General features: G+C 38.7%; 1 protein-coding gene and 1 long non-coding RNA gene across 7 annotated transcripts in view; one reads left to right on the forward strand and one right to left on the reverse strand.

The window, feature by feature from the left end:
• LOC114031836 (disks large-associated protein 1) overlaps nucleotides 1-27,710 on the reverse strand; it is a 411,078-nt gene that overhangs the window by 75,909 nt on the left and 307,459 nt on the right. For 5 of the 6 annotated variants that reach the window (XM_027846987.1, XM_027846986.1, XM_027846988.1 and 2 more), the window contains one exon: nucleotides 16,659-17,032. In XM_027846987.1, coding sequence (XP_027702788.1) covers nucleotides 16,659-17,032 — 374 coding nt within the window. The remainder of the gene's footprint in view (nucleotides 1-16,658; nucleotides 17,033-27,710) is intronic. The other variant, XM_027846991.1, reaches the window with a different exon arrangement.
• LOC114031837 lies at nucleotides 24,508-26,769 on the forward strand. The gene is made up of 3 exons (XR_003567774.1): nucleotides 24,508-24,594; nucleotides 24,980-25,069; nucleotides 26,574-26,769. It is a non-coding gene; the product is annotated as an uncharacterized LOC114031837 (long non-coding RNA).

Genomic DNA, 27,710 nt, shown 5'->3' on the forward strand with positions numbered 1-27,710 from the left:
TGAATTTAAGCCCTCTCCATTAAAGGCCCATTCTTTACTTCCTTCTGATAGGACTGTGATTCTGGATTCCTGAAGGCTAGGCTAGTAGATAGAAGGTAGCTTCTGGCAGATGCTAACAATTTAAAAAGATACGAACATAAACTATCACTGGAGTGTCTACATAGCCTAACTTATTACTGAAAAGCTTATCACCAGAAGGTTAACTATCAAAATAAATGATTTTTTTTGGCCTCATAAAGTCATGGATATAGTCTACTAAATTATATCTAAGGTTCCTTCTAGCCCTGGATCTATTCTACTAAGGCATAGAAAGGTTGTAATATGTATTAGTGAAGAGAGCACTCTTGACAATGGAATCATGGCTCCTGGAAATGCTGAAGATTTTATCCCTTTAAGAATGAGTAATTTAAATTTGTCTGTTGTAGATAGACCCTCAGACTCATAGAATTACAGGCCTCTATAGGACTTTATTGATCATTTGGATTAGCCTGGGATGTGCCTGGGGAATGCAGATATAGACTACAAAAGAAACACAGCCCAACAAGAGGGAACTATTTATAAACCATTTTTGTCATTAGAGTTAGTAGAGAAGATGTTTATAGTCAAGGAGACTTCTTTTGGTGAAACTGATTCATTTTTTTGAAATGTCAACTTCTCAAGTTACCAATTTTTTTTTTTGCAATAAAGGAATTGCCCTTTAAATATAAATCGAGAGCCACTTATCAGATATGCAAATGTTGTGAGACACACACACATATGAAACTGGCTTATTTTAAAATGGACAGCATGTCCAAAAATGGCAAAATCATGAATGTCCCAATTATGGAGCAGGAGGGGAAATTAGGGTCATTTACACTACTTAGTTCTACTTTGAGATAAGTCTAATAAAACAAACTTCTACTCAAATGAGAACTAATTTTATTTTCTTTCTTTGCCATGAAGTCATCAAAATAAACTTCGCAAAACTTAACTGCTTCACAAGTATTCTCTTGACCACTTTTCCCACATTTTTCATGTTTTTTTGGTCTTCATTTAACAAGCACCAGAAAAAAGAAAATTTCTACAAAGTAAAACAGAAAAAGATGATTGTATATGAACCCTAGTCTCTATTGCTTACATCCATTTTTTTTATTTTGCTTATCACAAATGAGAGTTAACTTGAGATTTGCATAAATAATGGTTGTCTCAAAGTCTATTGACAGATCAGTTTTTTATATACTTCTTTTATATGCTTCTAAAAGTCTCTCTATAAACTTAATTGGCCATTTTCAGATTGTCTTACTCCTGAAAATAAACATATTACCTCACTGAGCTCTAACATCTGCATTTTTGTATTTATATTATTACATTTATCAAATTACATAATGTATTTGAGATATTTTGTAGAGGCAGCTAGGTGGCACAGTAGATAGTGCACTGCTCCTGAAGTCGGGAGGACCTGAATTCAAATCCAGTCTCAGACATTTACTAGCTGTGTGACCCTGGGTTAAGTCATTTAACCCTAATTGCCTCTACCCTTATCAATTTACAGTATTATTAGCACAATAAATAACATGATATTCTATTTCCTTAAAGAATTCATAAAGCCGCAGACTACTTTTATAGCATGTGAAATGTTGAGCTTGAGGAGGTTTAACTGGATTACCTCATCTATTAAATGGCAACATTTATTGGCCAAGCAGGAAATAAATCAGGTATAGTGAATACCTGGCAAGGGGAGGAGGGACACATTGATAAGGAAGCTAAGAGGGGATCTTGGTGCATAGGAGAATCATAGAAAGAAGCCCCTTGAAGTAATGAACTTGTTTCAAGTGCTGAAAAACAGATTGCCTCCTGTATTGGGAGGAGGTAAGCTCTCAGGTAAGTGTATCATTTCTGGTGTATTATAATATACTCAACATAACACAAGGTAGAACATGACCTCAACCCTATTCTCATCAAAAGTTTGCAAACTTAATCTATTTTGGGGGGTGGGGGTGGGAGGGGGACTTTTCTTTCTGGTAGAAACGTATGTCTGATTGAGTCATTGATGTCAGTGGATTCTCTTTACAGCCAAATTTGCCAGCTTGCATCTTTTTTATAATTAGTTCTGCACAGGTTTATGGCGCTTAAGCCTATTGTATTCATTTGCATGTTTCAAACAGATTCCTCATTTAGATTTCTCCTCAAGGGTACAGACTTTCCTCCGTGATCCTGTTAGGATCTGCCTTTAATCCTCCCACACACACCCTGGCACTCCTCACTGGAACCAGGTGAGAGCCCACTTACTTGCCTTTACCTGTAGATCCTAGGTTGGCTACACCTGGGGATTATCTCCTGCTCTAGCATGATGAACATAAGAAGTTCCTGTATGGGAGGCAGCGGGGGAGGGGAAGAAGTTTGCTTCAGTATCAAGGCCGATTTACCTCAATTTGTCCCAGGTCACCAACTATTTGTTAAGTGCTTCTATTTTCAAGTGCTGTTGAGATGAGAATGATGCCGGCCCTGCCCTGAGGCAGGTTGTCATAGTGAAGGGGATGAGGCAAGCACACAAATAATTATAACAGACTATGATAAACGCAGGATGATTTGGTGGTAAGAGCTCTGGATTTGGAGTCAGGGCACCCAAGTTTGCATTCCAGCTCCCCTTCTGACTACCTCTCTGACCTTGGGTAAGACAGGTAAGCTCTCTAGGATGGTTTTCCCACCTGTAAAATGAGAGGATCTAACTAGAAGTGCTTTAAATTTGCTTCCAGCTCTAAACCTATAATTCTATGATCAATCAATTATTAAACTTTTATTATGTACCTACTATGAGTCAGGTACTGGGGGTGCAAAGATAAAAGTGAAATATAGTCCACACTCAGGCGTGGAATTTACCTCCCTCAGGGAGACAGCAGGCGCATATGTATGCCTATGAAAATAGATACAAGACAATTTTAGTGAGAAGGCATTAGCATCTGGGGGAATCAAGAGAAGTTCCATGTAGAAGGTGCTGCTTGAGATGAGTCCCAAGGGAAACTAGGAATTCTAAGAGGTGTGGGTGAAAAAAAAGGAGTGCATTCCAGGCATGGAAAAGAGCCAGTGCAAAGGTGGGGAGACAGGAAATAGAGCACCATGTATTAGGGACAGTAAGAAGGCCTGTTGCTGAAGACAAGTGACATGTAAATAAGACTGGAAAGGTAGTTTTGGTACAGACTGTGAAAGGCTCACTTTAAAAACATGAGTTTATATACGATTCTAGCAGTAATTTTATCAAACAGGACAATGACACTGTTGGACTTATGCTTTTGGAAAATTATTTTGGCAGCTATGAGGAAAATGGATTATAGTGGAGAGAGACTTGAGGAAGTGGGACTGATTAGTAGGCTACTGAAATAGTACAAGGGAGAGCTGATGAGGGCTTGCCCTAGGATGATGTCTGTATAAGCAGAGAGTTGTGGAAGAGGAAACAAATTTAGCAAACAATTGAATATGTGGGGTGAGTGAATGTGAAGAGTTGACAATGGCACTTGGGTTTAGAATCTGGGTCACTGGAAGGATGGTGGTGCTCTTGACACAAACAGGGAAGTTTAGAAGAGGAAGAGGTTTTGGGGAAAAGATAATGAGTTCTGTTTTAAATATATTGAACTGGAAATGACTTTGGGTTGTCCAGTTTGCAACATTTAATAAATTCTTCATGATGAGGAACTAGGCTTCGTGGGATTCCTCACACTTGCTAAAGAATGTGGGTGCTAATGCGATATAAAGAACTGAAGCCAAGCGACCCTGGGTAAGCCACTTAACCCCAATTGCCTCACCAAAAAAAAAAAACAAACCCAAAAACCCAACAACAACAAAAAAGCAAAAACAAAAACTGAAGCCAAGAGCTATGTGTGTTCAGAGGAGAAGAAGGTCATACTCAGTTTGGATTATGAAGAAAGGATTTATTTAAGGCAATAACATTTGAAATGAAACTTGAAAGATAGGTAGGTTTTGATAGATGGAGAAAATAAGAATTATCAATAAATCAGCAATTATTTATTAAGTACCTATTATGTGACACAAACTGTGCTAGCTGCTGTGAATACAAAGACAAAATTGAGAGTTCTTGCCTTCAAGGAACTTACATTCTGGGGGTGGTGGTGGTGGTGGTAGAGACAACATGAGCCTAAATAAGTATGTTCAGAATAAATACAAGGAAATTTTAGGTGGGGGAGCACTAGTAGTTGGGGGAACAGGAAAAGTTTCAAGTAGAATGTGGTGCTTGAACTGAATCTTTAAGAAAATAAAGGATGTAAGAGGCAGAAGGAGGGAGGGAGGAGGGAGTACATTGTAGGCATGTGGACAGCAAGCCAGTGCCAAAGTGTAGAGAAGTAAGTAAGAAAGAAGGTGAGTTTGGTTGCATTGTAGAGTGTAGGAAAGGGAGTAATGTATAAGTCTAGAAATTAAGTTTTTTGGGGGGGAGTGGTCAGGTTGTGTAAAGCTTTAAATGTTAAACAAAGGTATTTATATTTTATACTAGAGGCCGACAACTTATCCAGCCTCTGCTTGAAGAGCTTCACCAGTGATGGGACTTCAGTCCTAGGAAAGCAACTATTCCATTGTTGGACAGCTCCGAGTGTTAAGTTGCTTTTCCTTATATTTGGTGGTCTCTGTGTCTTCTATAGGACAGCTAGGTGGTGCAGTAGATAGAGTGCCAGGCCTGAAGTCAGGAAGTGAATTCAAATCTGGCCTCAGACACTCACCAGCTGTGTGACCCTGGGTAAGTCACAACCCTGTTTGCCCCAGTTCCTCATCTGTAAAATGAGTTGGAGAAAGAAATGGCAAACTACTTCAGCATCTTTGCCAAGAAAACCTCAAATGAGGTCACGAAGAGTCAGATACAATGGAACAACAATGACTTCTACCCATTGTTCCTAATTGTCCTCTGGGGAAGCAAGAAGATTAAGTCTTCCAGGTGACAGGCCTTCGAATATTAAAAGACCTTGATTTCTTCTCTTTTCCAGGCTACAGATCCTTAGTTTCTTTAACCTGTCTTTTTAAAACATATTTTTGAGTCACTTCACTATCCTGATCACTCACTTTTCCAAATGGCCGCTGTCCTTCCTATGTCAGTGTCCGAGAGATGAAAGCACAATCGGAATAAAGGGCTATGGAACCCAAAGGAGAATTGCCTATCAGAGATGGGATAAACAATCATCAAACGCTGCAGAAATGAAAAAAAAAGAGTCCCACCAGACTTGTCAGTTAGGTCACTGGTCACCTTAGAATAGTTTCAGTAGAGTTGGGTGAGTGCGATTAGATTTGTCAGATATTAGAGAGTGACTGGTGAGGAAGGGAAGCCTGTGAATGTATATGATTCTTTCATGACATTCTTCAGTGAAAGAAAGGGAAGGAAAACAACAAAGCAATGGTTTCGTTGGGTAGTAGAATCCAAATGGATTTTAAATTCCTTAAGGGAAGGAACCATATTCTCTGTAGTAGCTAGGGCCAATCATTTGGTAGATTAGCATAGGATCACAGGTGAAGAGAAGGACAGTATCTTTGAAGTCATCGAGTTCAACCCTTTCATTTTAAAGTCGAGAAAACTGAGGTCTAGAGAGGTCTAAGTTGACATGCTGAAGTGAAGGGGCAGCTAGGTGGCACAGAGGATAGAGCACCGGCCCTGGATTCAGGAGGACCTGAGTTCAAATCTGGCCTCAGACACATAATACTTACTAACTGTGTGACTCTGGGCAAGTCACTTAACCATATTGCTTAACCAAAAAAAAAAAAGACATGCTGAAGCGACAGAGCCATGATTTGAAGCCAGGTCCTCTGACTCCAAATAAAGCATACTTTCTTTTTGCACCCCATTGCTGAGCCATAAATCATACACTATTAGAATTGAAAAGGACCTAATATTTTTCCCTTTTGTTCCGATTCTTCTCCTTTTTTTTTAATTTTTTTTTTTAGGCAATTGGGGTTAAGTGACTTGCCCAGGGTCACACAGCTAGGAAGTGACAAGTGTTTGGTCTGAGGCCGGATTTTAACTCAGGTCCTCCTGACTTCAGGGCTGGTGCTCTATCCACTGCGTCAGCTAGCTGCCCCCCCCCTTCTTCTTTTACAACATGACTAATGTGGAAATATTATTAATGAGGCTGTACATGTATAACCTATATCAGATTGCTTGCTGTCTTGAGGATGGGGGTGGGGGGGAGAAATATTTGGAACTCAAAATTTTTAAAAGTGAATGTTTAAAACTATCTTTACATGTAATTGGAAAAAATAAAATATTATTAAGTAGGGAAAAAACAAAAACAAAATGCCTTTAAAAAAAAAAAAGAAAGGAACCTGAAAAGATTAGTCCAACTTTATCATTTTTGAGAAATCTGCTCATAGAGGTTCATCGACCAACATTTCCTACAGGGTCTAAATAATACTTTTATAATAAATTTTTATTGACATCTTTCATTTTATTTAAAATTTTTATTTTATTGTATTTTTCTTTTTGTTTTTATTTTATTTCCCCCTCTATCCTTTTACCTCATCTCTTCCAGAGAGTCATTTTTATAACAGATTTCTTAAAATATCTAAATAACATCAACTCAAATTTGTTCTTTAGTCTTCCAAACCCCAAATAAAGTGTATTTTATGATAATAATTATTATGGTGATAATGACAACAACCACCATTTGTACAGTGCCTATGTGCTAGGCACTGTAAGGTCTTCACAATTATTATCTCACAACAGCCATTTCCATAAATCGGATTTACACAAACTGGTCAGTGTTGTAGAGCACCTGCCAACTTCTTCACGATTTCCTGATCACTCTCCTAAGTCTTCTTTGATGAATAACTTGACATTTTGTTTCTTTTCAACATTCATGCAAGTATTGATTCAGGTAGGCCAAGGTATTCATGGAACCTCATTGTTGTTATTCCGTCAAGACCAACTCTTTGTGACTCCATTTGGGGTTTTCTGGGCAAAGATGCTGGAGTGGTTTGCCATTTCCTTCTCCAGCTCATTATACAGATGAGGAACAGGGTTAAGTGACTTGGTCAGGATCACACAGGTAGTAAGTGTCTGAGGTTGGATTTGAATTTACCAGAGGAGTCTTCCTTCCATGTGGGGCACTCTATCTATTGTGCCACCTAGCTACTCTATGGAACTTCATACCCTACCTTTTTAAATTTAGTTTTTATCTAGGCACTGTTTTTTTTTTTTAGGGTTTTTGTTTTGTTTTTACAAATATTCAAGTTGGAGTTATCAACAACAAATAGTAGTTCTGTTCAGTTCTTTGCTTAATACTTAATGCCAGGGGAGACGTAAGTGTAGAAGCTTCTTTGCAATTACTTGATCATGCTGAAAGTTTCCCAAAAGATACCTTTCACAGGTGAAGACAAAGAAAAGAGAACACAGAAGGGGCTTCTTTTCAAAGTAATTTGACAATGAGCCTGTAATAAGATCATCTAGCTAGTGTACAATTCTTTCACTGATATGTTTGTCACCTTTTTCTTTCCTTTTTGTCTTTTCTTATCAATTAAAAGGATTAATAAGATTCTCCATTTTGAAATTGCAGCCACTATCCACATCCAAAGAAAGAACTATGAAGTTTGAATGCAGATCGAAGCATACTATTTGCTATTTTTTTTCTTCTGTTGTGTTTTGTTTCCTCTTTCTGGTGGTTCCTCCTATTTGTTCTAATTCTTACTTACAACATCACTAATGTGAAAATATGTTTAATAGGAATATATATGTATAGCCTATATCAGGGAGGTGGGGAGGGAGGGGGAGAAAAATTTAAAACTCAAAAGCTTATGGAAGTGATTGTTGATAAATCAACATAAATTAATTTTTAAAAAAAGAAGAAGAAAAAAAAATTGCAGCCCAGGTTAATTTTCTAGGGCTTGAAAAGTTTTGGTTTTTAAGATTCAAAAAATTAACAGGTTAGTTAAATCAAGTATGTTCCTATTATATTAAAAATAGGGAAAAACTGGAGGGAGTTAGGAGAAGAAATTCCATTGTACTTGATCAATCCCATGTTTCCCTTTGGTTCAGCTAAAAGTTTTCAGGCATGGATTCACTTTAAAAAGTAGGGGCTTGAGAATCCTAGCTTCTAAGAAAACGGGTAGAGTGGCCTGCCTCTTAAGGGTTAGCATTATACTTTTTTAGGTCTTGTCATTATTCTACCCTATCCAATGTGGCAATATTAAATTGGATTAATGAGTTATCATTTTAACTGAGATTTTGTTTATTATTACCAGATGATGACAATGAATATTTCAGTGTCCTAAGGTCCAGAATTGATTAATCAGCTCTTGACAACTTTAATGATTTCTTATACTTGTGTACTATTATGATTGTTGTGAGTTTTTTTTTTTAAAGATTTTTTTCATGTGCTTATTTAAAATGTATTGCTGGAAATACATGGCAACAATCAAACTGACAGTGTACATTTCTGAACCTAATTGAAATATAGAAAGGAATTTTGTACTGTTTGTTGAATCAATGAATCCATCATTTAAAAAAAAACAATAACAAAAATGTGGTTTCTTAAGACAGTCTGAAATTATTGCTGGGGGAATAAAGGCTAGGGATTTGGCAAAATATACTTGAGGGCCATGAGAGGCAGTGTGGTTTAGTCAGAAAAGCACTGGAGTAGGAGTCTGGGAGATGGATTCATATCCCAACCCAGGTCCATATTAGCTGGGTGAATTTGGGCAAGTAATTTAATTCCTCTGGACCTCAGTTTCTTCATCTGTAAAATAAGGAGGTGGACACAATGGCCTCCAAGGTCCTGTCTTGTTCTAAATCTATAACCGTATGACCTTCAGCCAAGAATTTTGAGGAAATTATCTCTGAGGAAGCAATAATAGAAATGATGCTATCACTCTAACATTAAGAGTATAATCTTAGAAACTGAAAATATAAACCACTTCTATTACAAATAAAAACTTCAAGCAAGTAATTTTTAAAACAATTTCCCAGAGTGGCCATGAAGTTGAAGGAGGGAAAAATGGCTTAGAGCCAGGCAAACTGGGTTCAGTGTAAGCTTTACCATTTTATTAGCCAAGTTACCTTGACCAAATCATTCTTCCTCCATGGACTTTACTTTTCTGCAAAATCAGAGGGCTGGACTAGACAATATCGAAGGCTCTTTCTAGCTCTAGCAGTCTTTAATTCTAAGATAACAGAACATATTACCTGTGCGGGCACAGGCAATAGCATGGTAGGATGGAAAGAATGCTGGATTTGGAATCAGAGGACCTAGATTTAAATCTTTCTTTTGCCTTTTTTTTTTTTTATTATTGGAGAGGCAATGGGGGTTAAGAGACTTGCCCAGGGTCATACAGCTAGTAAGTGTCATGTATCTAAGGTCGAATTTGAACTCGGGTTCTCCTGACTTCAAGGCCGGAGCTCTATCCATTGTGCCACCTAGTTGCCCCCTAGGTTTAAATCTTGGCTGTGCTATTTACTACCTATGGCTATGGGCAAGTCAATTAATCTCTTTGGGCCCCAGGTTCCTTATCTGTAAGAAGAGGTGACCTCTAAGATCTCTTCCAGCTCTACATTGATAATTCTATAATGCTGTTGCCTAAAAATCACTTAACCTTTCTGTGCCCAGGCAACTCTCTAAGACTATGAGTTACTGATTTACTTAGAGAAGAGATTATTCCACATCAGTGAAAATTTGGTCCAGACTGCCCACCCCCCCCAAAAAAATGGCAGTGAGAGGGTTTGACTAAAGTAATTTTTTTTAATCTTCACTAATAGTATTACAATTAGAATCTATTTCTGTTGCTTGAAAACACAGTATGGCATAGCAATAAGCCAATTGATAAAAAATGAAAAAACAATTATGGCAGGAATTGCTAATACCTAGGTGGCCAAGGAGCTTGTGCTTCTAATAATACTGGCCTCTTTTAAAGTGGCAATTAGACCCTTAAAAAAAGTCTGTGGAATTCATCAAATTGATCAATAAACTGATTAGTAATAAGTGTAAATCCCTTTGATCCAGATATACCATGCTGGGCCTATTCCCCAAAGAGTTAAAAGAAAGAGGAGGACGACTCAAACATACAAAAATATTTATAGCAGCTCTTTTCATAGTAGCCCGAAACTGGAAACTAAGGGAGTGCCCACCTATTAGAGAACAGATAAACAAATTATGATACAAGGTACATTGGCCATAAGAAATAGACAGTTTCAGGGAAAACTAGGAAGATATTTATGATGCAGAGAAGAGAATTAAGAGTATAGTTTATGTCCTGCGACAATATTATAAAGAAAAACAACTTTGGAAGACTTTAGAACTCTGATCAGTGCAATGATCAGCCATGAGTCCAGAGGACTGAAGATAAAATATGCCAGCTTCCTGACAGAGAAGTGATGGACTTAAAATGCAGAACAACATACACTTTTGGATACAACCATTGTGGAAATTTGTTTTGGCTGCACTATGCCAATTTGTTATAAGGGTTTTATTTTTTCATTTTAAAAATAGGTATTGGGGTTGGAGAGATAATAAGTGCTTGTAGAAAAATAACACATAAGTAGATACATACATAGATAAATATATAGGCTCTCTGGTGGATAGAGTTCTGAACCTGCAGTCATCAAAACTTTAGTTCACATATGGCCTCAGACACTTACTAGCTGTATAACCTTGACAAGTCATTTTTAAAAATCTTTCTGCCTCAGTTTCATCATCTGTAAACTGAAGATAATAATAGTGCCTATCTTCCCAAGTTGTTTTAAGGATAAAATGAGATAATATTTGTAAAGCATTTTGCAAACCTTAAAGCATGATATACATGCTAGTTAGCTATTATTATTACCATTATCAACACTATTATTATTATTATTTACTAAAAATCACCACTTTCTACAGGAAATTACCTGTGTTTTTATACTCAAAGACACATATGAACAAATCCATGTCTCATTATTCCTAAGTATTTCACATCTATTTCCTTTAAAAAGGAATAATAATAATTCTTATTTGAAATGTGTTTAATGCACTAGGTATTACTAAGAGTATACTTTGTACATATTCCCACTAAAATCCTATTCTGACACCTCATTGTGGAATGGAGGTGACTAGGGATTCTCAAAAGTTGTGCTAGCACAGCCTAGATCCTATTAAGGGGGAAAAGTTTGGAATATGAACCTCCTGATGGATTGGGTATGTGTCTGAGGACCAGCCTGGCTAAATTCACTGAGGCTCTAAAGATTGGCCATTAAATTCTGAATGGCTTTTAACCACAGCAACTCATGAAACAGAACTAAGGACCCTGCATGGTAAAACCTGATATTTATAATCTACTTGTACAATTATAGTCTAAGCACCTCTAGTAAGAGTCGGGACCAAAGGGAACTTCAGGATCCCAACCTGCATGTCCCAGCAGTAAGCTAACACTGATTAGCCTGTATTTAGACATTAGCCACAACACACCCACAGACACAGATGTATTACCTGTTTCTGCTGATGTGTAGGAGAGAACAGTAAACTATACTTAGAACGAGTATGACACATGTCCTCCTTTACTTCTGGGAATATTTCGATAACTTAGAAACACTCATGAATTTGATTCATAACAACATTTAAAAATTGATTACTAGGGACAATGGGAAACTGTCAGAGATCATTTAAGAGTAGATTACAGGAGTTTTAATTGCATATTCAAGCATCCTAAAATTTATAAAATAGAATGTCTTCCTTGGCAAAAAATATTCTCACTCACCAAATCATATGTGGACTTGTGAGTAATCTTACCAGGCTGGAGCTAACATAACTGCAATAAAGCACTGATTTCTGACACATTAATTTTTTATGCCAAGTGACTTACCAGCAGAAGTTGGTAAGTGCTTGAGATAAAGATGAAAGAGAAACTGGGTATTAATTAAGGTGAGAAGAGATATAAAACCCACAGTATGATGGAAAGAGTACAAGATTTGGAGTTAAGACCTTGGTTCAAATCCTGCCTTCGACATTTTTACTACCTGGATGAATTTGGACATGTCATTTAATCTCTCTGAACTTCAGTTTCCTCATCTGTAAAATGAGATATTGGCCTAGATGATTTCTAATGCCTCTTGCACCGCCCCTCCCTTTAAATGCTTGATCCTAATATCAATTCTAAATTTTAAAAATTATGATAATAGTTAACATTCATAGCGCTTTCTATGTGTCAGGCATTGTGCTAAGCACTTTACAAAACTTATCTCATTTAACTCTCATAACAACCTTGGAAGGTAGGTGCTATTATTATCCTCATTTTACAGATGAGAAAACTGAGGCAAACAGAGGTTAAGTGATTTGCCCAGGGTCACATAGCTATTAAGTATCTGAGGGAAGATTTGAATTTAGGTCTTTTTGCCTCCAGGCCATCCGTTGTACCAGGGTGCAAACTGGATCCAAATTTAGAGTGAACTGACTGAGGATTTGAGGAATACTATGCAGGAAGTCAAGATCTGCTATGCTGAAGATCAGAATCTCAGGATCATATATTGAGCCAGAAGGTCCTCAAGTCCTACTTATTCCTTTTAGCCAAGAATTTATTAAGCTCTTACTGTATGCCAGGCACTGTGCTAAGCACTTTCATATATGAAACCTAGGCTTAGATAATTTAAATGACCTTCCCAAGTTCAGATCGGAAGTTAAGTGCCAGAGCCAGGACCTTTTAATCTGACTTTCCACTACATCACACTGCCAAGTGTCAAAATTCATTATGTAATTATTGAGTATGCAACACTCCTAGAGACACTGTAGTAGACACAATTATGTAGAAAACACTTTTTTCTAACTTCAAGGAATTTTACTCAAACTGGGGAGATGTTGTAAAAAACAATTAGTGAACAATGAACAAGGAACTGGACTGGGGGTTATGTCTTCAATTCAATATAATTTGTTTCCTTTGTAATCTTCTGTATTTTATGCATCTAAAAATATTATTCTGAGATGGAGTCCATAGGCTTCACCAGAGCTCCCAAGATCCATGACACAGAGAAAGTGAAGAACCCTTGTACTATGTAATAGTGACAGAATTTGTAGTACAGAGTAAAGGTGCTAAAGAAATGGCTTCATGAAAGCAGGTTATAAGGTGGGTCTTGAAGGAAACATCGAGGAAATATCAATATCAGTAAACGAAGGTAGGGAGGCATTCTAGGTGGGGTAAGAGCAAAGTAGATACAAGTCTGAACATTTCAGTCAAATTTGCCATTTCCTTCTCCAGCTCATTTTACAGATGAGGAAACTGAGGCAAACAAGGTGAACACGGTCACACAGCCAGTAAGTGTCTGCGGCCAGATTTGAACTCACAAAGAGGAATCTTCCAGACTCCAGGCCCAGCACTCTATCTACTGGGAGAGAGGCCTCAAAAGTCTGTAGTGAAAAGAAGACATAAGGAGGAGTAGTTGATTGTTGAACTTTAAGGAGCATTGTTGGATTTTAATGGATTGATGGAGCCTCTCTGGTACTGAACTTGAGGAAGTGTTAGTTTCCACAGGGGAAGGTAAAAGGGAAAGGGCTATGGTCTCTAGGGAGAGGCATTTGGAGAACTTCCTCTTTCTCCCACCCCCATTTCTCAACCCCCAATTCTCTTGGGTAGTGGTAGTAGAAAATGATTCACCAATGGAATAAAGTTTTGTTTCCAAAAACTCGGCTAGGTCAATAATTGGCTCTTGTGGTTTTTTTTTTTTTAGCCAAAACAAATGAAGTAAATATATGAATGAGTCTGTCCTGGGGCTTGACTAATCTGATTAACGGGCAAACACCTTAGTACCACAAATGATGAATCAGGAATAGGATTTGTCCTTACACTCCGATATTTTCCCCACTGCTCAAAGCACAGCACTTATTCTGGGGTGAGGTGGGGGCTCATTTAGGTCTTCATTCAACAATTTCTTTTTTCTGCTCTTCCCTCTTCATACATCTCCATGCTTACCTTTTCTTTTTTCCTCTATTCCTTCGTCTCACACCTTAGGCCCTCAGTGTAGACTTTCCTGGCCTTTTCAAGGTGACAAGCAACTAATCTAATAAACTCATCGTTTTAACAGGATAATTGTATAAGACTTCCTTCAGGTCCCTTCAACAACAACAAATAAAGTACTTTGAGGTTTGCTTTATGTGTTATGAGGTACTTTAATGTGTTATCTCAGTTGGTCCTCCCCAAACCCTAGGGCTGAAAAACAACTTAAAGAAAGCTACTTATTCAAGGCTGAAGAATTACAAAATTGAGCTTGAAAACAAAATGGAATGGTCAAAGGATATGAACAGGCAGTTCTCAGATGAAGAAATTAAAGCCATCTATAGTCATATGAAAAAATGCTCTAAATCACTATTGATTAGAGAACTACAAATCAAAACAACTCTGAGGTACCACATCACAACTATCAGATTGGCCAAGATAACAAAACAAGAAAATGATAAATGCTGGAGAAGATGTGGGAAAATTGGAACACTAATGCATTGTTGGTGGAGTTGTGAAGTGATCCAACCATTTTGGAGAGCAATTTGGAACTATGCCCAAGGGGCTATCAAAATGTGCATACCCTTTGACCCAGCAATAGCACTTCTCAGTCTATATCCCAAAGAGATCATGCAGATGGGAAAAGGACCCACATGTACAAAAATATTCATAGCAGTTCTTTTTGTGATGGCAAAGAATTGGAAATTGAGAGGATGCCCATCAATTGGGGAATGGCTGAGCAAGCTGTGGTATATGAATGTAATGGAATACTACTGTGCTATAAGAAATTATGAACAGGCTGACTTCAGAAAAACCTGGGAAGACTTGTATGGTTTGATGCTGAGTGAAGTGAGCAGAACCAAGAGAACGTTGTACACAATAGCAGCCACGTTGTGAGATGACTAATATTGATAAACTTAACCCTTCCTGGCAATACAAGGATCTAAGATATCTCCAGAGGCCTTGTGATGGAAAATGCTATCCACATCCAAAGAAAGAACTATGGAATTTGAATGCAGATTGAAGCATACTATTTGCTATTTTTTTTTCTCTTCCGTTGAGTTTTGTTTCCTCTTTCTTGTAGTTCCTCCTATTAGTTCCAATTCTTACTTACAACATCACTAATGTGAAAATATGTTTAGTAGGAATGTATATGTATAGCCTATATCAGATTGTCATCTAGATCAGATATCATCTTGGGGTGGGTGGTCAAGAGGAAGGGGGAGAAAAATTTTAAACTCAAAAGTATATGTAAGTGATTGTTGATAAATCAAAATAAATTAATAAAGAAATAAAAAATGTAATCAGTTATGCTAAGTTCAGAAACTTTTTTTTTTTTTTGCTTAGGTGATTGGAGTTAAGTGACTTGCCCAGGGTCACACAGCTAGTACGAGTTAAGTGTCTGAGGCTGGATTTGAACTCAGGTCCTCCTGATTCCAAGGCCAGAGCTCTATTCACTGCACCACCTAGCTGCCCCTTCAGAAACTATCTTAAGGTAATCTATTTTCACCACATTATGTTAAATTCACAAACTTGTTCCTACTATCTTACTGAGGTACTAAAACTTACTCCCACTATATAATCCTGAAAGATAGATAGGATTAACTCCATTTTACAGCTAAGGAAACTGAGGTGGAGAACAGACTGTACCCAGCAGAAGCAAGATTCATGGTCTTCATTCTTAGTCCACTACGCTACTCATTGTAGCACCTGCCTTTTTTTTTTTTTTTAAAGGGGGTGGGGTAGGGAAGCTTTCTACAGAGCTAAACGGTTACTTCTGCTGTGTATTCCAGTCTGGTGATTTGACCTCAATCAGGTTTCTGAAGCTGGTCTGGTGTGACTAAAGTGTTTGAGCATGAACTCTGGCTGTTAACGTTCAAAAATCACCTGGGAGAGAACACAGGTTACACCCAACCTGAAGGAGGATAGGTTGACTTCCTTTGTAAGTGAAGGAATTGGGGAGGAGATTTCTAGGCTGAGGGAACTATGCTTAACTGACTTAAAACAAGTGGGAATCAGATGGATCTTATCTTTTGAGGAAAAGATAACGCTTAATTGAACTATGAGGCCAGCTGAATTGACTAACAGTTTTATGCCATGCATGAATAATTAGGGACAATTCAGCTGAGCTGGATGTAAGACTTTTCGGAGCTTGGGTTTGCTGTAAATAAATTATTGCTTTGAACTCTCAGGCTTACTTTGCTCTGGCCTTTTCTGACTCCATCCCTCCCACCTGTGTGTGAAGTGATTCACATACTTGCCCCATTGCAGCTGCTAAGTAAGCGGCTGAACTTTTTAGTTCACCAACTGGCCCAACCCTGAGAGTCCAAGGAAATTACTTCTTTGCTGAGTGTAAAACTATGAAAGGTTCACCAGGGTGACCAATTTGACAACTTTACTCTGTTTGACTACCTGGGCTCGCATTTGTTTATTTGTTCTTCATTTTGAGGAATGGATTAAAGTCAGGGAACAATTCCATTATTTACTGGGAAAAAAAACCCATAAGTATTTGAGAATTTGGTCAGATGAGCACTTATACAACAAAATAAAAAGTCACAAAACTGGGGGAGGGGGGACATTAGAAACAAAGTATCTCAACTCCAGAGAAGCAGAAAATGGTAATGTATCAAATCAGTCAATCTGCAAACATTTATCAGCTCCTATGAGCTGAGCATTTGCTAGGCATTGGTTAGAGAGGGGAGATGGACAGAGATCCAAAGGAAAACGGAAATCAGATTTGTTACCTGTATTCCAATAGACAGACATCGGTTTTTCTTGAAGTGATCTTTCTTTCTTTCTTCTGCAGTGACTGTGGCTGTAGTGGTAGTGGTTGAGACCGTGGCAGTATTGCTCCCCATATGTTGACTGGCTGGTCCGTGGATCTGGGCATTAGCAGCTTCGATGGCAGCAGTCAGAGCCTTCATACTATCCAAGCTTTCTGTGGAGTTGCTAAGTCCAGACTGACTGATAATATCTCCCCTTTGCCCCTGTCCATCCATGTAGGCATCCTGGGCAGATTCTGTGCTGCTCTGGGCTGTGATAGAAATGAAAGGTTTTGTGGTAGTTCTTGGTGGGACTGGAGGTGGTGTCTTCTTATATGTTGTAATGCAAGATGACACTGGAAGACAGTGAAAACAAGGACAGTATGATTTCTGTTTGGGTTTTGCTTTCTGAATTGGCAGCTAACCATTCATCAGGAGTTTAGGCACATGAAACAAACACACTAAGACATTGAACATTTTTAACTGATAAAATATAATGATAATCAGAGCAGAGGGGACAGAATCAGAAAATACAACTACTCTCCCAAGTAGACACTAACAAGAATCAACAGATAAAATGTGAAATTAGCCAGGGAATCAAACGACCAAACAAAATCATTTTTAAGTGTCTCCAAATACCCATTATGTAACCTAGGGTACCAACGTTAAATTCTCACCTGGAAGATACCAAGCTAATGTAATTAAGGCAAAGTAAGCTGTAATCAAGTTGTATGGTAAGTTTGTATCACAGAAGTTTTTGGTGACTGATAAAGAATATTGAAAAAGGAAAGAGCAACAATCAAAAATGGAAACTCTAGTGTTTCTCCAGCACCATCCAAACGATGCTGGATTCTAATGCCATCATGGACAAAATTATCTCTATAACGGAAAAAGATATTAATAGTTTACATTTATATTGCAAGTGCTTCACAGACAGTATTTCATTTGAACCTCAGAAATATAAGGAAGTTGGGGCTAGTGCTCATATTTTCATCCCTCTTCTATAGTTGTCTACAGTAGTCTCCAGATCTAGAGTTTTTTTGTTGTCGAGTTGTTTTAATCGTGTCTGATTCTTCCTGACCTCATTTGGGGTTTTCTTGGCAAAGATACTGGAGTGCTTTGTCGTTTCCTTCTCCAGCTCATTTTATAGATGAGGCACTGAGGAACAAGTTAAGTGACTTGCCCAGGGTCACACAGCTAGAAGGTATGTGAGGTCACTTTAGAACTCATGAAGATAAGTCTTCCCAAATCTAGGCCAACACTCTATCCACTGTGTCATCTTACTGCCCACATAGATCTAAGTAGTAAAGTACAAATATTATCTCACTTTATTCGCACAACACTGGGAGGTGGGGATCTGAAGGCGGACTTAGAAAATAGCTATTCTAACATACTCGTTTTCCAGAGGAAGAAACTGAGAACCAGCAAGGTTATGACTTGCCCAAAGTAATGAGCATCAAGGGTGGCATTTGAACCCAATCCTTTGCTGCTTGTCTCTATAATTGAAAACTTTGGGCCCCAAAAGGTTAAATAATAGCTCAAAATCAAACAACTAGTAACAGGAAGAATCAGGACTTGAAACCAAGTCTTCAGACTACAAATCCACTATGTCAAGATTATCTTGATGTTAATATCTTTTTTTTTGTAAGATCTAGTTTCTTTCTTCTGATCCTTTGTTCATCAAGTAAGGATTGGTGATCCATAGATTGCTTTTCTGGGTATAATGACCTACTGAGATATGTCTGTATATACTAGGTATGAGCAGCTAAGTGGTGAGGTGGATATAGTACTGGGCCTGGAGTTGGGAAGACTCACCTTCCTGAGTTCAAATCTGGCCTCAGACACTTACTAGCTCTGTGACCCTGGGCAAGTCACTTCACCCTATTGCTTCTGTTTCCTCATCTGTAAAATGAGCTGGAGAAGGAAATGGCAAACTACTCCAGTATCTTTGCCAAGAAAACCCCCAATGGGGTCATGAAGAGTCAGACGTGACTGAAAAACAACTGAAATATACTAGATATACCTCATGAACACACAAACTTATACAATATATACAAACACACTAGAAGATATATCTGACATATACACGTGGTAAATTAATAAAGTAAAATTCTATCTTACAAATCAGTCATGAGAGTTTGGTTGTTGTGATTCAGTTCCCCAGAACTTGATAACCCCTGGGAAATTTGTTAAAACCAAGTTTCTATGCCCCTAAAGAGCTAAGGACCAGACCCCCAGATCAATGGTGAACTTTCTTTTCCCTTCTCTCTCAGGTTCATCAGATACCAGCTGACTATGAGGTCAAGGGAAAACAATGGAAGTTTAAAACAAAAACAAAGATGAAACTCTCCATACAATCTTAACTACATCAAACAGTCATAAAAGAACTATATCCTATTTGTTTTGAGCTTATAGTAAGATAACATGAACTAGATTTTGGAAAAAAATCAAAGATCACAAACTTCCCAAGCCCAGATTCTTGCCAGCCAGCACTCAACTTTTACCATTTTGCTGTTCAATCCTTTTTCCATTGTGTCTGATTCTTTACCATTTGGGATTTTCTTGGCAAAGATACTGGAGTGGTTTGTCATTTTCTTTTCCAGTTCATTTTACAGATGAGGAACTGAGGTAAAGAAGGGTTAAGTGACTTGCCCAGGATCACATAGCTAATAAGTGTCTGGGGTCAAATTTGAACATTTTCTTTTTTAGGCAATTGGGGTTAAGTGACTTGCCCAGAGTCACACAGCTAGTAAGGGTCAAATGTTTGGTCTGAGGCTGAATTTGAACTCAGGTCTTCCTGACTTCAGGGCCGGTGCTCTATCCACTGCACCACCTAGCTGCCCCTCATGCACTTTCTAATGACTTCTGTCTAATGTTCCTTTAAAAATCTGTTCCCAGTAGCCCTTATGAATTTTCCACAGCAGGATCTCTGTCCAGGTCTCTTTGTTGCTGGCCTCAATACTACCCAGGCTGACCTCTGAACTATAGCTTTGAAATACATCATCCTAACTAAAGCAGCTACCATATATCATTGAATGTGACCTGAGTTTCAATGTTTAAAATACTTGCTGAGGCTGTTCAAAGGAAACATCCTATAAATATGAACCTAAGTAAATGGTTCCTTTTTTGCTGTTCTGCTAGTCCATTGCCCTGTGATTCAGATTTCCTTGACTATAAAATAGAATGATGCTTGGCTATTTACTATCTGAATGTTGCATAGGGATTCACAAAATCAATGGTCACCTCATCCTGTGAGCTCAATGAGCTCTTTTCCCTCCGAGGGAAAAAAAGATGTAATATAAATGTAGTTAACTTCAGTTTATCTGAGGTGGATGCTATATCAGGTTTTACTGGGCAAATGCTGTTCTCAAGTTTGTTGACAGCCTCTAATTGGTTAATTTAATTACTTGGTCTTTTGACATCTTTTGCTCCTGCCCTTTTCTTTGCTTAGTCTATAGGCAAGCCCTTTGAAAACTCAACAATGATTTTTTTTTTTTGATCAAGTGTAGCTTTACTTAGGTTGGTGCTTTGAGGGGGTCCCTCTTTCTTGAACTTACTAAGTATTACTTTGGAAATACTTAGTTTTTATTTATATAGATACATATTGTGTTTGCTAGTACAATCTAAGCTTCTAGAGGGCAGGGACTATTTTGCTTTTGTCTTATTCTCGAGGCTAAGAAGCAGTGTTTTGAAAACAGGTGCTTAATTGATGTTTATATAACTGCCCCATCTGACCCCACCTAGCTTTGATCCCCAATTGTTGCCTTTATACTAAGGCACTTCAACATACATAATTATGTGCCTTAAAATATCTCAATTTCACCCAGGAACTCTATGAACACAATTACAAAACACTTTTCACGCAAATAAAGTCAGATCTAAATAATTGGAAAAACATCAGTTGCTCATGGGTAGGCCAAGCTAATATAATAAAAATGACAATTCTACCTGAGCTAATTTACTTATTCAGTGCCATACCAATCAAACTACCAAAAAATTATTTTATAGAGTTAGAAAAAATAATAATAAGAGTCATTTGGAAGAACAAAATGTCCAGAATATCAAGGGAACTAATGAAAAGAAATGCAGGGGAAGGTGGCCTAGCCATTCCAGATCTTAAATTATATTATAAAGCAGCAATCATCAAAACTGCTTGGTACTGGCGAAGAAATAGAATGGTGGATCAGTGGAATAGGTTAAATATGCAAGACACAGTAGTCAATGACTATAGGAATCTATTATTTGATAAACCCAAAGACCCCAGCTTCTGGGATAAGAACTCACTCTTTGACAAAAACTGCTGGGAAAACTGGAAAAGAATATGGCAGAAAATATTCCAATTTCCTTCCCACTTCTTCATTCCCATGACCTTTCCTCCACTGGACTTCAGATACACATAGGGATGGTCATATCTTGGCCAAACTCACAAGTGTTCTATTTCCATGTCCCTCATATCATCAGATAATCTTTAATCATTCCATCTTTACCTAAGTCTTAATACTCCTAACCCTATTCCCTGACTTTATTGTGACCTCCAATCCCTCTATCTCTCAGTACTTTCCCAGGCTCTCCCCATTACTCTGGCTACACTCTCTACCCTTCCCACTTTTGATTACTTTGTGAACCAGTTCAACTCTACTAGCTATCCCCTATTCTCAATCCCTTACCTCCTTGTTTTATCAAAGATCATACCTTGTCAGACCAAACCCTGGACTATTCCCACCATTTATTTATGTGCTGCTTAAAAGGCTGAATCAGTAACAAAACTATACTGACAATGTCCACTACAAATTTGTTATCTGATCTTAACTGGTCCCTCACTCTAGCAGGCAATTCTTCCATAGCAACTATTCCAAACTTCCTTTCTCCTCAAACTTCTTACACCATTGCCTTCCCCACCCTCTCGGCTGCAGAACTCAGTTGAAAATAATGGCTATTCACTGAGAGCTCATTTTCATCTCCTATCCCTCTGACTTGACCCCCTCATTATCTCCACCTTTGGGAAAAAAATAGCCTTTCTCCTCTACAAGGTCAACTCATCTATGTGTACCCTTGGTCCCTTCCCTCCATCTTTTCTAGTATGTGCTCAATTTCTTACCTTCAATCTCTGTCTCCTGGTTCCTTTCCTATTATTTACTAACATGCTTAATGAAATGTCCCCTAGTCTTAAAAAAAAGTCTTCCATCTATCTTTGTATATCTTTCTTCCTTCCCTTCTCAGCTAAACTCTGAAAAAGCTGCCAACAATCAGTGCCTCCATTTCTTCCCCTTTAATTTGTTTCTAGTCAGGCTTCCAACCTCATCAGTCAACTGAAACTTCTCTCTCCAAAGTTACCAGAGATCTTCCATTGGCAAGTCTAATGGCTGTTTCTCAATCGTCAACCCTGGACCTCTGCAAGTGCTGATGCCTTTCACGTTTTTCCTCTTTGGATATTCTCTCCTCTAGGGATTTTTCTGACATTGCTCTCTCCTGGTTCTCCTCATTTCTTCTGATTGTTCCTTCTCAGGCTCCTTTGCTTGATCTCTACCCACTGGGGTGTTCCCTAAGGCTCTGTTCTGGGCCCACCTTTTTCCTCTCTATACCTTCTCACTTTTGGATCTAATCAGTCCCTCTAAGTTCAATTGTCACCTCTAGGAAGATTTCTAGATACATGTTGCACATAAATGTACACACATGTATATGTATATAAGTGCATGTTGATAATGTGTACAGACACATACACATATAGATACTATATATAGATATCAATATATAGATATTGATATATATCGATATAGATATCTCTATCTGCAGCCTAGTTTATCTCCTGAGCTCTAGTCCCACATTGTTGTTGTTCAGTCATGTCTGTTGAGGTTTAGAGGTGCTGGGACCTCAAAATCACAACATGGGGGTCCTGCCCGAATGAATTAGACCCAAGCCTTCTTTCAGCCAAAGAAAAGGTTTATTAGAACATCCATCATAGTGGCCAGACTCTTTAGGAGTCTGAACATTACTGAGCCATTGGCTAGATTATGAGTCTGGGGTGCCTGGAGAAGTGGTCTAAAGAGGATCTGGATGGGAGTGGCCAGTAAGCTAGGGTGAACAGAACACCAGGAACCTGGACCATGAGGTCAAGGGAGAATGAAGCCTAGATAGGATTAAGGGTGGGAAGTGTCTAGGGGCAATTGGAAGGTAGCAGAACAGAATTGGGAGGTTGGGCGCAGCCACAAAGAAAGGCCAGTTGAGTGGGTTACAGCCTCAGGCAAATGCCAGAGATTTGGGAAAAGTCCAGGGATTTTCTTTTTTGGGGTCCAGATCCCAAAGACATGGTCTTTTCCTTTTAGGGTTTCAGATCCCATCCCCATCAATGTCCTACTCTTTGTGACCCCGTGGACATGGACCATACTGTCCATGAGATTTTCTCGGCAAAGATACTGGAGTGGTTTGCCATTTCCTTCTCCATCAGATTAGGGTAAATCGAGGTTAAATGATTTGTCCAGTGTCATACAGCTAAGGTCTGAGGTGGGATTTGAACTCAGTTCTTCCTGACTCTGGCCCAGCACTCTATCCACTGAGCTGCTTAGCTGCCTCATTCCAATCACCAATTGCCTAATGGACTAGAGGTCCTGTAAGTATTTCAAATTCAACAAGTCCAAAAATGTTCTTTCCCCTCATATCCATTCCTCTTCTGATGTTTCCTATTACTATTGAAAGCACCACCATTTTCCCAAACAAGTAGGTTCCCAATCTTGGTATCATCCTTGACCCTTCACTCTCACTTATTCTAGATATCTAAATTGTTGCTAAACCTTATTGTTTCTATCTCCATAATATTGCTTATCTATACCCTCTTCTCTCTCTACTCTCACAACCATCAAGTTAGCTCAGGCCTTCATGCCCTCTCACTTGGACTATTGCCCTTCTCAGTGATCTCTGTCTCAACAGTCTCCCTGTGGCATCTTCTACACAGGGGCCAGAGATTTTTAAAGGCAGATCTGCCCACGTGATCCCCCTACTCATTTAAACTCCAGTGGCTATCTATTGCCTTTAGGCTCAAATATAGTCTGTTCTGTTTGGCCATTTAAAGCTCTTTAAAACCTGATCCTTTTCTATTTTGCTGGTCTTCTTACACATTACTCCCCTCACGAATTTTAAGGCCACAGTGGTTTATGGCTTATTAGGGTTAAGCACGTAGAAAAGAAAAACAAAACCAGAGACCTTGTTCTCTAGGGGATCCCATTCTAATGTGGGCGATAATATGCAAATAAGTATGCATAAGATATATAGAATAAATGGGAAAGGCCTCAGGTATAAAGGTGGAGTTTGGTCTGGGAAGCCTAGAAGTACATGAGAAAAAAGAGCAGTTCAGAAAAGCTAGCTTCGTCCACCTCTGGGCTAGCTGTCAAGGTTAACAGAGCATTTTCTAAGATCTTCTTTGGGCTTAGTTGAGGGAAGGGGGCTATTGGCCTTTCCGCAGTGAGAATGCATTCTAGGAGGGTCCTTCCTGGACCTTCCCTCCTTCTGAATCCAGGAGCTCCCAGCAAAGGTACTTATATTTCTTAATGTCCCACCGTGTGGGGCGAGGCGGTGAGAGGGGGAGAAAAGAGAAAAGAGGAAGATCAGGGAAATGGAGGAGAATGAAGCAAATCCTGTGCTCTTGATAGTCGCCTGCTGCTAGCAACCAGCATTCTAGACGCTTCCTAATGCCAGACAAATGCCGCCGTGCCTGGGCATGTCTCACTTGGAGATCTATTCAGCTGATACGGGGCGAGGAAAGAACCGGAGGGAGAACTCTCCCCTTGCTAATCAAACGTAACATTGTTCTCAGGAGGGATCTAAGGATGTAAAAGTTTGTTTCACATGCTACAACTGAAGAGTTGCTTGCTTTAACTCTTTTTAAAGAGACACCCAAGTTGCTACAAAACCCCGGCTTCCTTGGGTAAGGCTATTATGCAAATCCCGGGGGGGGGAGGATCAGAGTACCAGTTATTTAAATAAATAAATAAAAGCCCCAGGCACTTCATTACTGGAAATGATGCAAGATGCTCCCACTTCACCGGGAATGTAAAACCAAACAACTCTGGGGCGGTGTATTACAGCTGCTGCTTTCCAAAGGGAGCCTGAAACCTACCAAGCCAAAGAACTCTGCATCTTACCTTTTCCCTCCTCCCTAGCCCAGCCAGGAGCATGGCAACAAGCAGCTATGACGTGCGTGTGTGTGTGTGTGTGTGTGTGTGTGTGTGTGTGTGTGTTCGTGTGTTTTGAAAGGAGGGCTTTACAACACAATGAAATAGAAGATTTTTCTCTGCAACCCTGCTCTCTAGAGTCCCCTAGTGGCCACCATGGGAGTATTACTGATGTGCTGCAAAGCACGCGATTCAGTGTTTCCACCTTTCTCGGCTGCAGGAAGGAAGGTAAGTCAGTCTTCTTGGATGGGGGTGGGGAATGGATGTGTGGGGGAGGGGAAGTGGAGCTATGGAAGGAAGGATGATCTAAACCCAGAAGAAGTTTGGAAAGCTTGGGCCAGGGTTGCTGGTTTGTTTGTTTTTTTTAAACTTAACAGTTTTTACCAGACAAGAAGAGAATCAGATTCACCTGCATACACCAATGTTGGAACAGTGGATTCTACCTGGTGACTCCAGAAGGACGGAATCCCTGCCAGCGCTGGACCTGGCTTTTTCCATTTTTATCTCGCATCAAGATTTTGCAGCTTAGTTTCTTGGGGTCCTGACTAATTTGCATATTTGCCTTCCAGCTGGTCTGACCTAAGGAATGCTTAGGTAGGATTTAAAGGCAGCCCGAGGAAAGCAGGGAAACCTCTCCCTCCCCCACTTTTACCGAGCTCTTGGGCTTGTGGGGGTAAACACATTCAGATGCTACTGGATGAGCTGGATTGGTAATCCCTCCGAAGTTAACCCTTTTCTCACAAAAGTTGGGCTTTATTTGTTTGGTGGTGCTGCTCTTTCTCCATCTAGCATATTTCAACTGAGAAGTCTAGGAAAAGAAGTTCAGACAGACTACCTACTAAATATACATCTTATTGAGACCTTTATTTCTGTTTATTTAAAGAAGATAAAGTGGTGTTTGTGAGCAGGTCACTTTAGATGGCCCCAGTCCTGGGATAAAGTCTAGGCTTGTTTAATATTGAGTTGGAGTATTTTTAAAGAGGAATAATAGTGCTGAGCAACAGGTCAAACAGTGTTAGAAAGAGATACTTATATTTAAGGCTAATTGCTTTCTAAACTGTTTTCAAAAGACAACGGTGAAAAGAGGTGCTCTAGTGGACAGAGTGGCTTAAAGCTTCTCTTCTGACACCATGTCTATAGGCCAGTTACTTAACCTCTAAACCTCAGTTTTCTCACTTGTAAAATGGGGGAAGAAATCGCGATTGTACCTACCTCACAGAATTGTTATTAAAAAATGTAAAGTGCTTTGCAAACTTGCTTAATACAACATGAGCACCTACCAGGCACTATGTGTTTATTGAAGTTGAATGTAAATTCTCATTTTTAAAGAAGCTAGATTGGATTATATCTTAAATTTGGAAAGTACTTATATTGAAGACAAAAATGTTTACATCTCTGAATGAGTAGTTTGATAACTAACTAACAGCAGTATAACTATACACAAGTATAGGACAAGAATCTAAAAATAATACTTTCTCCAATAGATACTATAGGACTTTTTCTAACCGGAACTGTGGTGAAGACACTGAAAAGGTTTACTTTCTTACCTTTCCAATTGGTGTTATTGAATCGTGAAGGTGTGCTAGTGATGACATGTTCCATGTTTCATTTATAAAGATTATATTTCCATCTTTCCATCACTTCATCAAAAGAGATAATATTTGTAAATCACCCAGACCAGTGCCTGGCACATAGTAGGCACTGAATAAAGACTTATTCCCTTTCCCTTTAGAGAGGCAGCCATGGATAGAGGATACTGTATCTTCAGAGCTAGGAAGACCTGGCTTTACAGTCCTGCCCCTGAGAAGTACTGGTTGTGTGACTGGGCAAATCATTTAACCTCATAGTCCAGTAGGCCAGAGGAATCAAAGACCCAGCCCATGTGACCTGCAACACTATGGAGACCAGTTGAACCAAATTAAAATGTAATTGGGAAATATTTAATAAATAAATATACAACAAAACAATGTTAATTTGTGTTTTTCTAAGTCAGTATGTGGTCTGCAAGGAGAGTTTAATGGTCCTATTTCTGTTTGAGTTTGACACCACTAATTGTTGAAAAGGGTATAGGAATACCTGCCAAAACAGATACGGGAACTGTATGAACAAACCAAAAAAATACTTTTTATACAAATAAACAGATCTAAGAAACTGAAGTAATATTTATTGTTCATGGGTAGGTAAAGCCAATATAATTTAAAAAATGACAACCTAATTATTTATTCAATGTCATCCCAATTAAATTACTAGAAAATTATTTTATTGAGTTAGAAAAAATAATAAAGTTCGTTTGGAAGAACAAAAAGTCAGGAACTTTAAAGAAACAGGGAAAAAAGATGTAACTGAAGTAGATTCAGCAGTATCATACCTTAAACTATATTATAAGGTGAGAGCATTGTTGAAATGTAAAAAAAATTTTTTTAGATTTATTTTATTTTTAGGCAATTGCAGTTAAGTTACTTGCCCAGGGTTACACAGCTAGAAAGTGTCAAAGTGTTTGGTCTGAGACCGGATTTGAATTGAGGTCCTCCTCACTTTAGGGCCTGTGCTCTATCCACTGCGCCAACTAGCTGCCCCAAAAAGATAATTTTTTTATTATTTTAAATCAAAATTTTTCTTGTATAAATAAAACCTATGTAGCCAAGAATAGAAGGAATACAGAAAATTGGGGGAAAAAAACTTTCATAGACAATCTCTCAGATAGGATGTGATTGGTCAGAATATTGCTATGGTGTGGGAAATGAGCTGGTTGATTTAGAAAAATGTGGAAAGACTTCGACTTATTAAGGAAGATGCTATCTTCAGAGAAACAGATGATAGGAGAAAATAAGCATAGTATGGTCTTACATATATGTATGAGTGTCTGTAT

The sequence above is a fragment of the Vombatus ursinus genome, unplaced genomic scaffold (genome assembly GCF_900497805.2).
Source record: "Vombatus ursinus unplaced genomic scaffold, bare-nosed wombat genome assembly UNPS02015255.1, whole genome shotgun sequence".
NCBI lineage: Eukaryota > Metazoa > Chordata > Mammalia > Diprotodontia > Vombatidae > Vombatus > Vombatus ursinus.